Source organism: Sceloporus occidentalis, unplaced genomic scaffold (assembly GCF_023333645.1).
Source record: "Sceloporus occidentalis isolate IW3139 unplaced genomic scaffold, rSceOcc1.0.p SCAF_7, whole genome shotgun sequence".
Lineage (NCBI taxonomy): Eukaryota > Metazoa > Chordata > Lepidosauria > Squamata > Phrynosomatidae > Sceloporus > Sceloporus occidentalis.
The window spans coordinates 75,706,403-75,719,012 of record NW_028316987.1 but is presented as its reverse complement, the minus strand read 5'-3'; the positions used below and the strand labels follow the sequence as shown (position 1 = coordinate 75,719,012).

Below are 12,610 nucleotides of genomic sequence, written 5' to 3'. Positions count from 1 at the left end.
TCATGACTGAAAATCCATTTTCCAAAACATCACAGTAGAAGAGAGAGGGGGATTCCTGCCAACATTTTCTGCCCTTGGGCTAGTAATAGCAGTGTAGAATCACTGAAGGGTGATGTTTGCACAGTCCTTTGGCCCCTTGATGTTAGAGTGCTGATCCTACAGATCTTACTGCTCTTTCCATTCTGCTAGCAATAATTTGTATTATTTTCAGTTGTGTATTCCAAGTTTGCTTTTTCCATCATTAAATTTCTCTACCATTTAAATGAAAGCTTGAAACATGATTGAGATGGTCTGTCTTAGTACAATAAGGCACATGTAATTTAAGTCACTAAAGTTGGACTGGATGGCCCTTGTGGTCTCTTCCATTTTTAAGAGTGTAAGTTACTTGGGCCTTAAGTAACAAAGCTGAAATCAATGAGTTCCCCCATATGAGGAGGCTGCTAATATCAGCACTTGGCACTGATGCTGTACATGAGTTTTCCTCCATAGAGATTATATTTGTAGAGGAAATAGCACCTTTAAAGGCGGTGGGGATTGGAGAGGTTGTGAGAACAAGTGTCCAAGGCTTTAAATCTGTACACTCATACACAGGAGCAAGTACCATGGGCTTGCATGTAGACTTAATGGCACTTAAAAGTAGATCCATAAGGTGTAGTGGTTTGGGCCTTTAACTGTAACTTTGGAGACTTCCAACTTCTCAGATTGTTGGGTGATTGGAAATAGTTACCCTTTCAATTGTGAATTTATATATTATGATGCAGCTCTTAGCTGGAAAAAAGTACAGTATTTTATGGCAAAACATGTATACAGTGCATATTTTGGGGAGCTATGTACAATTTTGTTATTTTGCTTATTAAACTATGCAAAAATGCGAAAGAATTGACTTATGATGGGCTTTATGTAAAACCAACACAGACCAGAAACAGAAAGGTCTGTTCCTTTCTGTTTGCATAATAACCTTCAGTTCAGTTGTGTAATCCAAGGGTAGCAGCCCTGATGCTTTGCAGATGTTTTGGTCCAACATCTCACATCATCCTTGATGATTAACCACAATAGTTTTATCTCTAGCCCATAAGTCTAGAGAGTACTTTATTTTTATCTGTGCTATAACATGTAGTTCCCCTAGATCAGTGATGGCGAACCTATGGCACGCGTGCCAGAGGTGGCACTCAGAGCCCTCTCTGTGGGCACATGTGCCATCACCCCAGCACAGAGTTTGCCAGAGTTTGTTAATAGAAAGCCAGAGGGACACTGTACTTTGCAATAAGTAATTGGGTTTTGGGTTGCAGTTTGGGCACTCGACCTCTAAAAGGTTCACCATCACTGCCCTAGATTGTTCCTTTTTTTAAAAAAAAAGATAGATATATTTTTTTGAAATTCTTGAAAAGCAGTGGGCATTAACCATAGCAGCTCAATGATTTCTTCAGTGTTCAGAAGTAGTATTGATGTGCTGAAAATGCAGGATATCTCTCTAGGAACAACTTAAAACCACAGAGGTCACTTGAAAGTTGGTTTCAGCGGCATAGGATTTATCCAACAAATCTAGTAGCTGGGCAGACGAAATGGCTTTCTCATCACTTTTATTTTTTATTTCTTTAAATAATTTGTAAAGTAGCATTTTTATATAAGGTTTTCTTTTCTATTTGTATTTTGTATTCTTTCAGTAACAGTATGTGGTGCTTGTGAGCTACTCTTTCAATAAGCTTTCCATTGCATTTTTTGCCAGATTCCTAAAGGGAAGGGAATTGGCAGGAGAGGAAAGACAGAAATGTTACTGGAGTGGGGAGGATTGTTTTGTTATTGTTTGTTACACTTAATAGACTATCTGTCATCCAAATGACAGTTGCTTGTAGAACAGAGTGAATCAAAACAACAGAGACGGGATAGTCTTGGGTGCAGTGAATACATACTTGATTATGCAAAATCTTGATGAGAAATTCCAAAAATCATATAAGGTGTTCTATTGTTTATAGTGAAAAAAGATTTGTGATGTCAGAGTTTCATTATTGAGAACAGAGCAAAATATTTGCAGAAATTGCAATAATAGATGTATAAAAAATAAACTCCTTCACTTACCTATGTACGTGTTAGTTTTAGGTTGTGAGAAACAAATCATTCTAATATGCATGCCTTGGTAAGTGAGTCTCATGACCAGCTAGCTTTCAGTCAGCTTTGAATCTGCAGGGAAGTAGGTGGGATTGTCTCCACAGTTATTGGATTAGATAGACAAATAATCCATCCTGGTTTAGGTCAGATCTCCATGTTTATGATATCACTTTTTATGTAGAGAATTAAATATTGCATTGATCAGTAGAAACAGAGGGGAAATTTGCAAGAATCCTTTGTGCAGATCATTTGCCCTTGTGAAACTGTTTTCAACAGACAAAAGTTCAACTGGTTTTTTTTCTTCTATTAGGTGTCCAAAAATAAAGATGGAAAAGATCAAAGTGAGGCTGTATCCCCATCAGACGATGAAGAGACGTTCTCTTGGCCTGGCCCCAAAACGGTATCTTTACGAAGAACATCACAGGGCTTTGGCTTCACCTTACGGCATTTCATTGTGTATCCCCCAGAATCTGCTGTTCACTTTTCTTTTAAGGTGAGAGAAAGTACCTCCTTGATTATACAGATGCATGTGAGTTATAATAAAGAATATTTTTCTAGCCTCCTTGTCAGGCCAGGCCAGGCCAGTTTACAAATACAGGTATGCTAGATGTGTTCCGGGCCTTACTTCCTTTACAGAAAAAAATGTAGCAGTGACAGAAATAGCATGGAAAGAATAGGTGTAGGATCCTACATCACAGAAAAGTTGAACATATTTCAACCAACTGTTTATTCAGCACTATCCATATGTACATATGAAATGGAACAACCAGATTAGGTAAGTCTTGCATAATTAAGCAAGTGTACTTGAAACTTAGAGCGACCATTTGAAGACTTTTTGATAATTACTTCTAAGGATGACTTTTTCTTTCACCAGTCTTCACTGTTCTTACAATTTCCATTTTGGTGGAAACATTTTAACATTTTGGCATAGCTGTTGAGGCAAGCTTATCGGTTCTCCCATTTTTTCTTTGTTCTGCTCTTCACACATGCCCTAGGCTCTCCATTCCCAGGGAACTCCATTCCTAGTGAGGGCAGAGTGGCCTCATCCTGTTACCCTTTTGTTGGTAGACAAAGACTTTTAAAAATCCCAATAGGCTTTTACGTCCAGATTTGTTCTTGTTCTTTGGCTTGTTGCAAGTGACTTTGGCTTGTTGCAAGTGGAGTGTTTATTTCTGAGTAAACATACATGCTTAGACTGCTGGATTGCTATTTTGAAGAGTGTAGTTCCTTTTAATACTAGAGTTTAAGATCCTTGTCCTGTTGGACTTTTTTTAGTCTGCTTAGTTTCAGTTTTTTGCCTCTGTTCTAGAGACTGTAAATATGACTATCAAAACAGGAATCATTTAGATAGTGTATTATTCAACTGCTGAAAAGATTGATTCAGAAATACATTCAACTATATGTACCAAATTTCCAGAGTTAATATACATCAGTCATTATGCAGCCTGAACTTTTTATATTTCTTAACACATTTGGATGTGCTAAATAAAACTTAAATAGTAAAAAAAAAAGTTAACAGAATATATGAATTGGTAAATAACTTAATTTAGTGTTAGGCCACATACTTTACATACCAAAGACCCCAGGTTCAGTCCCTGGCATCTTTCATTACAGTTGGGAAAAACCTCTGACTGAAATCTTGAAGAGTCAGTGCTAGTTATTGAAGATACAGTAATGAGAGAAAATAGGACAAATGTTGCTGTAGGTTTCATTATTTGAAGCCTAATGGTGTTTTTATTATCATGGGCTATTTGCTGGACATTCCTGGCAACAGTTGCAACTTTTTATTTCAACTCTAGTGGATGGTTGCTGTTAGGTTTTTTTTTTTAGCATTCTGAGACATAGGATGAAAAAAGTCCTTAGGGACACATGTGCACCTATTGTTGTGGTTCATTCCCAGGTTTTTGGCCACTTCTGTTGTGATATATATCCTGATCTAGGTTGCTCTGTTTGCATGATGAATGGTTTCAAGATGGTAGGAAAAGTAAATATAAAGAAAATTATTTTTGTATCTTCTCCTTTCTCCTTTTGTCTTAATTTTTTGAGTTATTTACTATTATTATTATTATTATTATTATTATTATTATTATAGTTTATTTCGATAGCGCTGTAAATGTACACAGCGCTTTACATACAGATAATCAAAACAATATAGCGAATTACTGGACGCAGCAGCAAAAACAAGCACCACTACCCATTAAACATGAAGGAGCCATACTACAAGAATTCAGGTTTCATAGGCTTCATTCGCACTGCAGAAATAATCCAGCTCGACACCACTTTAACTGCCATGGCTGAATGCTATAGGATTTTAGGAATTTTAGTTTGTTGTGGTGTCTGATCTCTCTGACAGAGAAGGCTAAATGTCCCACAAAAATACACTTCCCAGAATTCTATAGCTTTGAACCATGGCAGTTAAAGTGGTGTCAAACAGGATTATTTCTCAGTGCGGATACAGGCTTAGTAAGATAAATAGATTCTAAATAGACTTTACTGAAGATAAGGGAGCTTTCTATGTTCCTTCCTGTACAGGACCTGGAAGAGTTAACTTTTTGAACCATGCTTTTATCAGTGGCCCTGCTGGCTTGGCATGGGAGAGGGGGAGGTTCAGGACGTTGTAATCCCTAAAAGGTAGCTTTTAAAAACTTCCCACCAATATACTATGTACTTAAAGCATGAAGGATTGTACTAACAGAAAAAAAATTCTGTTTAAAAAGCTTAAGTCCCTGGTAATTTTTAGAGACTCCTCAGGAAGGCTAGTATAACTTATTAAAAATAGAAACAGCCAACACAAATTCAATATAGATGACGAAGAAGCTGAAATAATTAAAGACTTCCCATATCTTGGATTATTATTGATCAGAATGGAAATTGCATTCAAGAGATCAGGAGAAGATTAGGACTGGGAAGGGCAGCTATGAAGGACCTAGAGATCCTGATATGCAACTGAACACTACAATTAGGATTGTTTGTGCCATATTATTTCCCATCACTATGTAGGGATGTGAGAGATAAAATGGGGAAGAAAGTTGACAAAGAAAATCAACTCACTTCAGATGTGGTGCTGGAGAAGAGTTCTGTTGATACTGTGGGCAGGCTAAAAAGGATAAACCTATGTGTCCAACAATAAATAAGGTCTGAACTCTTTCTAGAAGCCAGGATGACTAAATTGAGGCTGTCGTACTTTGGCTACATGAGAAGGCATGACTCACTAGAAAAGACAATGATTGAAAGGGTAGAAAGCAGTAGGAAAAGAAAAAGGCTACACACCAGATGGATAGACTCTTATCAAAGAGGACACAACCATAAGTTTGCAGGAACTGAGCAGGGCCATTGAAGGTAGGCTGTTTTTGAGATGCTTCATTCATAGTGTCGCCATGGGTTGAGATTGACTTGAGGGCAGTTAATAGTAATAATTATAACAACAACAACATTACCTATGAATCTGACCCCTTTTTGCTCAGTTGTACAACATTTTGTGGTAATAGTTTTGAAAAATTTGGCCATGCACGTTTTGAAGAAGTTGTTTGTTTTTAATCAATGATTGGATTTTTATGATTTTCCTTTGCAGGATGAAGAAAATGGAAATAAGAGTGGTATGTATTTTCTTTGATTCTTATATCTTTTGAATATTACAGAAACCATAATAATTGTCTTAGACTGATGAATCTAATCAAAATAAGACAAGCCTCTGAAATTTCTACCCTTTTACTGTTTTATGGATACATCTGAACATTTCTTGAATACTGGTAATTTAATACTTTGAGGATGCATTTTATTTAAAAATGTGTAGATTCAGTTTTTGTGGAAAATCATAATCTACAGTGTGTTGAGTCTGAGATTAGATAAATGCAGTTCTACTTGCATAAAAGGGCTTTGCTAACTCTTTCAGTGGTCTTGTGCTCTCTCTCAGTCCAGAGGGTCAAATGATGGTTGGAATGTGGTGAACACAGGACTGTAGAGGTACAAGGTACAAGGAAACAGAACATTTTGTGGGTCTGCTTCTCACCAGATGAAGTGTCTTTCTGGATTCAGATACGTACAGATTGAATCTCCCTCAACTGGAACCAGAGGTGTTTTGAATTTGAAATATTTTTATTTCCATATGCCTCCATAGTGATATATGATATATATTCATTTATGTTTCATATACATTTTATATGTGTAGCCTGAGGGTAATTTTATGCACAGTATTTTTAATAATTTTGTTCATGAAACAATGTTTGTGTGCATTGAACCATCAGAAAGCGAAGGTGTCATTATTTCAGCATCCATGGAAAAAAGTGTTTATTTTTGGAATATTTCTGATTTTGGAATTCCAGACAAAGGAGACTCAACCTTTATACATGTATATGTATATAGACACGAAGAGCCAGCGTGGTGTAGTGCTTTCAGCATTGGACTGTGACCCTGAAGATCAGGTTGGAATCCTCACTGAGCCATGGCAAGTCACTTTCTCCCAGTTTGAGGAAGGCAAATCTTGAACAAAACCAGTAAAGAAAACTGTGGCGGGATACAAACGGGCAGGGGAAGACGTCTTGGAGGTGTATTCTGCTGAATACGGAGCCTCCAGACCGCCCACCCCGGGGGCGTGGCTCAGGAGATGGGGCTTCCACATGGGGGGCAGTGAAGACGCCTCACCTGGGGCCGTTTCGGAACCGCAGTTTCCAAACCGCCGCCTCGGAGGACGCTGCAAAGAGAGAGGCAGCTTCCTCACGGGCGGCCAAAAACGGGGCTTTTTTTTTTCCTTTGCCGGCTGGCGGATGCGCAGCTGCGCAGCTGCAGCGCTAAGCAGCGGCGGCAGAAAGCCTATGGGCCCATTTAAAGTGCCCAAGCCCCTTTAAAACTTTTCCCCCCCGCTCTGCCCAAGAACAATGGTGGTCTCCTGCCAGCTGGTGATCAGCTGGTGTTGGCATCCTTGTCCGCTTGCACTTTGCCAGTGTCACCAGCATCATGGATGCCTCCTCTCCTTTGGTCCCCGCGCTCTTGCTGAATCTGCAATGCACAGCCACAGCTGTCGCCGCTGCCACCGCTGTCCCCCTGCCATCCCCCATCACCTCCCTTGTACATATGTAAATATTTACAGTTTTAGCAGTTTTTATTGTTAGGTGAAAATGGCACAGGAATGTGTGTAGGGGCTCACTTTAAAGTCCAAACTTTCCAAGCAGCGCATGCGTACATGTTGCTCTATGGTTAGGGTTAGGGTTAGGGTTAGGGTTACGAGTCTTAAAATGCGCTGCAGCTGTGCTGCAGCTTCCACACCTGCATGGCAGCTGACGCTGCAATGAAAGCCTGACTGCAAACTGCGCATGTTCCAGGACCCCGACTCATTATGCAACGCAGCTGACTCGGAGCTTTTAAATGGGCAACTTAAATTAGCGGCGTAGCAATTCTGGCGTACCGGTGCAGCAGCTTACAGACGGAGCTGCGCATCAAACGGAAAAGAAGCGGAGAAAAGCAGCACCTTTTTAATGCCGCCTCTTCCCGCTTGGGGCGTGCGGGGGGCGTGTTCATGGCGGCATTCAGGTAAGGCCCGTCTGAAGGCTCTACCTTCATGACGTCATGAATACACCCCTTTTTGCCCGTCTGTATCCCGCCCGTGATGGGTTTACCTTTGGGTCACCATAAGTCAGAAATACTTCGAGGTACACAACAACACAAACATCAAAACAGATTTACATGAAAACTAAATGAGTTTATGGCCTAAATGAGTACCTTTAAATACAGCCTGCTCTCCATTTCTGGTTTTTATACTTAGTACCATAATACACATGTTTAGAAATAGCAAGGGGCTTAAACAAGTTTGACATAGTTAAAAGCCTCAGCTCTGCACATATATATGTCTTTATATATACAGTTGGCCCTATACATTTGAGACTTTGACTTTTGCAGATTGGATTATTTGCACTTTTGATTAATATATTCTCTCTAAGAGTCTCTAGGTACTCCATTGCAACTTACCAGGCACTGACCATAGAGTTGTGCCTGAAATCCTAGAACAGTGATGGCGAACCTTTTAGAGACCAAGTGCCTGAGCTCAGTGATGTTCCCACACCGGGTGTCACCTAGTGCCGGGGGCGAGACTTCCACCTTCTGGAGGGGGTGGGACTTGTCTTCTGGGGGTGGGACTTCTGTCTTCCAGGGGTTGAAACCCAAGTCACACTCTCTCAGCTTCAGAGGATGGCAGTGGCAAATCCCTTCTGAGGAAACTTGCCAAGAATACCCTGTGTTAAGTTCCCCTTAGGGTCACCATAAGTCAGAAACAACTTGAAGGCACACATACACACTCAAGTCACACTCTCATACAGCAATGGAAACCCCTCTCTGAGGAAACTTGTGAAGTAAACCTCATGATAAGTTCTTCTTAGGGTCGCCATAAGACAGAAACGACTGGAAGGTACACAACAACAAGAACAACAATTGCTTCAAGGAGTGGGGGTAAAGTTCCCCAGACCCATCAGCCTTGCGGGCCAGCACTGGCAGGGCTGACGAATGCTGGGAGTTGCAATCAGCAACATCGTCGGAAAAAGACATCCTCTCTCTTTTTTGGTGGTGATGGTGGCAGCAGCAGCTTTTTGGCCAAAACTTCCTCCTTCCTCCTCCATAATCTCCCCTCTCTGTTTGCTGGTTGTCTCCCTCAACCACATGGAGCTGAGGCTTGGGTGGATGGCTGGCTAGTTCCTTCCTTCTCTTTCCCCGGCGACAGACAAGTGAGGGGCCATGCCCCTTGGCTATCAACCGCTGCTCGGGGAGCCAGTGATCACAGGCCACCCTATGCCTTTTCCTGATGATGGTGTACCCTTGCAGAGGGCTTCGCATGCCCAAACGGACACGCGTGTCATAGGTTCACCAACACGGATCTAGAAGTTCTTACAGAAAACACTTCTCTAGGCATTTGTAAGTTCTTCTCTAGGCATTTGTAGTGTTTTTATTTGAGGTTTTTCCACATTCACAGGGGTCCTTCACCCCTAACCTCAGTGAATGTGGAGGCACCACTGTATTATAGAATATATTGTATAACGTCATTGTTATAGTGGACAATAGCAAATAGTACATTTGTGAGGTGTGCATCTTTCCTCCCCTCCCAACACTCCTGTTCCATTATCCTGTACAGGAGAGGGCAAATCAGAGAAAATGCAAACTTCTCTGCATGAATCTTGCCTAGGTCTGTGACAGATGAGACTACAGAATCTCAGCAGGAGAGTTGTGTTGTAGTGCTGGATGTCTGGGATTCAGGTAGCTACTTGGAACTTGTGCAATATTGCTTTCTACATGCTTATTGTTTCTTCAGGATTCTTTGAGGGTTCCACCTTGTTATTGTCTAACTCTAAAATACTTCATACCATTCCACTTTACACATAGTTATCTTAAAAACTTCAGGCATGTGGTATGTCCAGTCAATGGCTATTAAAAGTATTTTGATCACATAATATGTCAACAGAAGTTAAAAGCAATATAGCAATTTCTCAACAGGTCATAATAAGAAGAAATAAAATGGGTATTCCGATTAAGGCCCTGCTAATCACATGTAATTAGGCTAAGAGCAAATTTAGAGCCCAAATTATAATGTAAAGATCTCTTCAGGTATGCAATTCAAACCTTTGACTGAAATTTGTACTAGTTTTAGTGGTCAGGACTTCAAAGTTGAGTGACAGATGCAAAAGCAGCAGGAGGACTTTCGGGTGTCCTGTTCATCTTGTTGTCTTTGACAACAGCCAAATCTGACAGATTCTCTCAGCATGTTTCATGAAGGACAGGCTTGTACCTTTTCCTTCCATTTTTATTATTATTATTATTATTATTATTATTTTTGCCTTTTTTCAGGCAGCTAATACCAAATGCTGGTTGGGAGTAGTAAGATGATAGGGTATGTAGAGAGAGGATCCCCCCTCTCCCCCACTTAGCTGTGAGTCCTGGTTAAGAATATAGATAGTTGGACTTTCCCACATTGTAAATCTGATGGGGAAAATATAGTTACATTTTAAATTCTGCTATATTTGCTGGAAGTCAAACTCAGCCAAATCCTCAAGGTCTAGCCAATTCCTCACTTGCCTTGGAGACAATTTCATTATCAAAAAGGTGGAAGGGCTGTTGAGGAGTCTTGAAGGGTGAGTGTTTTTCCCTCTTCCTCCCCTGCTCAGTCCTCTCCTGAGGAGAAAGATGGGCAGTGGAAGAGCCTTGAAGGGTGCATGTTCACCTTTCCTCTTCTGCTGCAACCTGGCCTGCTCCTGAGGAGAAAGCCGTGGGGTGAAGGAGCCTTGAGGGGCAAGCGTACACCCTTCCTTCTCCTCTGCCACCCAGCATTATTGTACTGACCTGTGTATAAGTTGATCCAGGTTATTTGAGTGATTTGTTTTTACTTATACATGAAATTAAGTTGGCTAGCATATATGGTAATTGCTGGGGTAGGTCAGTTTATCTTTCAAATACTCCTGCTATTATCAGTTGGGTAGAGGAAATAATAGCAAAATATTAACTATGACTATGCATTTTTGGGAGGAATATTTTAAAGGATTTGAAAGTTTAGAAAAGGACAAGAATGGAGGAAATTAATGTTCATGGTAATACAGTTTGACTATTGGTAGGGAAAGTATATTTGATTATGTTTATCATTACTTGATCTATTCCCAGCACAGAATTACATACATGTTGAGTATCCTTTATCTGAAAGTCCAAAATCTGAAATATTCCAAAACCTAAAATTGTCCACATGGGTGGATAAATGTATGTATATGCAAATATTCCAAAATCCCCCTCCCGCAATTCAAACACTTCTGGTCTCAACCATTTAGGGTAACGGATACTCAACCTGTACTTGCTTTTTTGTTGGAAGTTGTTTCCAGTGCTAAAGAAATTAAAAACATAAGAGTTCAAGGTATTTATGGCAATGAAATATACTGCTGCAGAAAGTGGGGACAAGGCCCAGTTGTGTACATTATTTCTCAGTGTGGATACAATGACCTTACATATTGTGTGTGTTTATATGTTTGTAGACTTAGGGCAACCCTATTGATTTCACAGGATTTTCTTAAACAAGGAATACTCACAGATAGTTTTGCCAGCTCCTTCTTCTAAAATATAGCCTACAGTACCTGGTATTCATTGGCAGCCTCATACGCAATTACTAACCAGTGCTGACCCTACTTATCTTTCCAGATCTGACAGGATCTGGTGCCTTTAGGGTAGTTATGCCATCTATCTGTATAGCCATGTAGAATGCTTAATTCTCTATTTTAAAAAGATCACGCATTTAAAGATATGTTTAAAGGAAAACTATTCCTCTGTTACTGATTTGTCAGTTATGGTCACATAGGACATGTTCACACGGCCAAAAGTGATGGAGCATAGCGGGATGCTCTTGTCGCTATCGTGCAATTGTGCAAAATTATCAGATGATGTCGCCACAATTGTGTCATTATCCTGCAAATAGAGTAATTCTAGCACCACTTTTCATTCACGTAAATTATGACGACGTAGTGCGACATCATCTGATAATCTTTGTGCAATAGGGACGGGAGCACCCCACTATGCTCCCATCACTTTTGTTTGTGCAAAAATCTCCATAGATATCACAATAAATCTTTTAAAGCAAATGAACAGCTTGCTGTTGTTGAAAAAGTGGGAAAGTGGCAAAGGCATTTACTGTGACAGCGAGGCTATGTGGGTATTCATGTCCAATGCATGGTGTTCTTGAACAGCCTAAGAGGAACAGTAATTAATTGATAAAGTTAAAAGAGCTTGTTTTTATTCCTGCATTGGTTTTTATATGCTATAGGTGTGAGGCAGAGTTAGCATACTGTATTTAGTGTATCAGCCATAATTAACATCCCACCATTTGCTTACAGTGAAGTTGCTACTGTGTTATTGCTTAAACTACATGCAAAGGAGCCATCTAGTGGCAACTTCTTTAATATAAAGTGAAGCTGAAAAGTGAGATTCTTTAAGAAAATATAACAGGGTGCAGAAGTGATAGTTCATGGCTTCCATGTCAGTGGGACATTGAATTTGCTTTGGGTTTTAATTTTCAAGGAGCCATTCGAAGTGCTGAACCTATTTTGGATTCAGCAACCAATAGGGCTGTACATGGTTGTGTCACTGGCTTTAATTTAGACATGATTAAGAAGGAGTACTGGGTCTAGCCCACTATCTAATACAGGGGTAGGCAACCCTTTTGAGCCGGGGGCCGGGTAGCTGTCCCTCAGACAACTGGGGGGCCGAAGCAAAAAAAAAAAAAATAAAAAAAAAATTAAATATTTTTTTAAAATAAATAAATAAATAAATAAATAAACCAGGACAAATGTAGGACACAATTTTCAAATGGAGGGCACTTTTTAAATAAAAAATGGAGGACACGTGAAAAAAAATTGCTGATTTTTAAAAAAATGTTAAGATAAATGCATGTTTCTGAGGCTTCTATAGACAATCGCCCCCCAAAGGCCCCGGCGGCAATTGGCGGCAGGACTGGGCTGGGGCCGGTCCCAAGGCCTCGCCGGGCCGCATCTGG

The 12,610-nt window shown here is 40.2% G+C and overlaps 1 protein-coding gene across 5 annotated transcripts in view; it reads left to right on the top strand.

The window, feature by feature from the left end:
* Positions 1-12,610, top strand: part of ARHGAP21 (Rho GTPase activating protein 21) — a 132,758-nt gene that overhangs the window by 58,428 nt on the left and 61,720 nt on the right. For all 5 annotated transcript variants that reach the window (XM_089533382.1, XM_089533380.1, XM_089533381.1 and 2 more), the window contains 2 exons: positions 2,417-2,599; positions 5,678-5,702. In XM_089533382.1, coding sequence (XP_089389508.1) covers positions 2,417-2,599; positions 5,678-5,702 — 208 coding nt within the window. The remainder of the gene's footprint in view (positions 1-2,416; positions 2,600-5,677; positions 5,703-12,610) is intronic.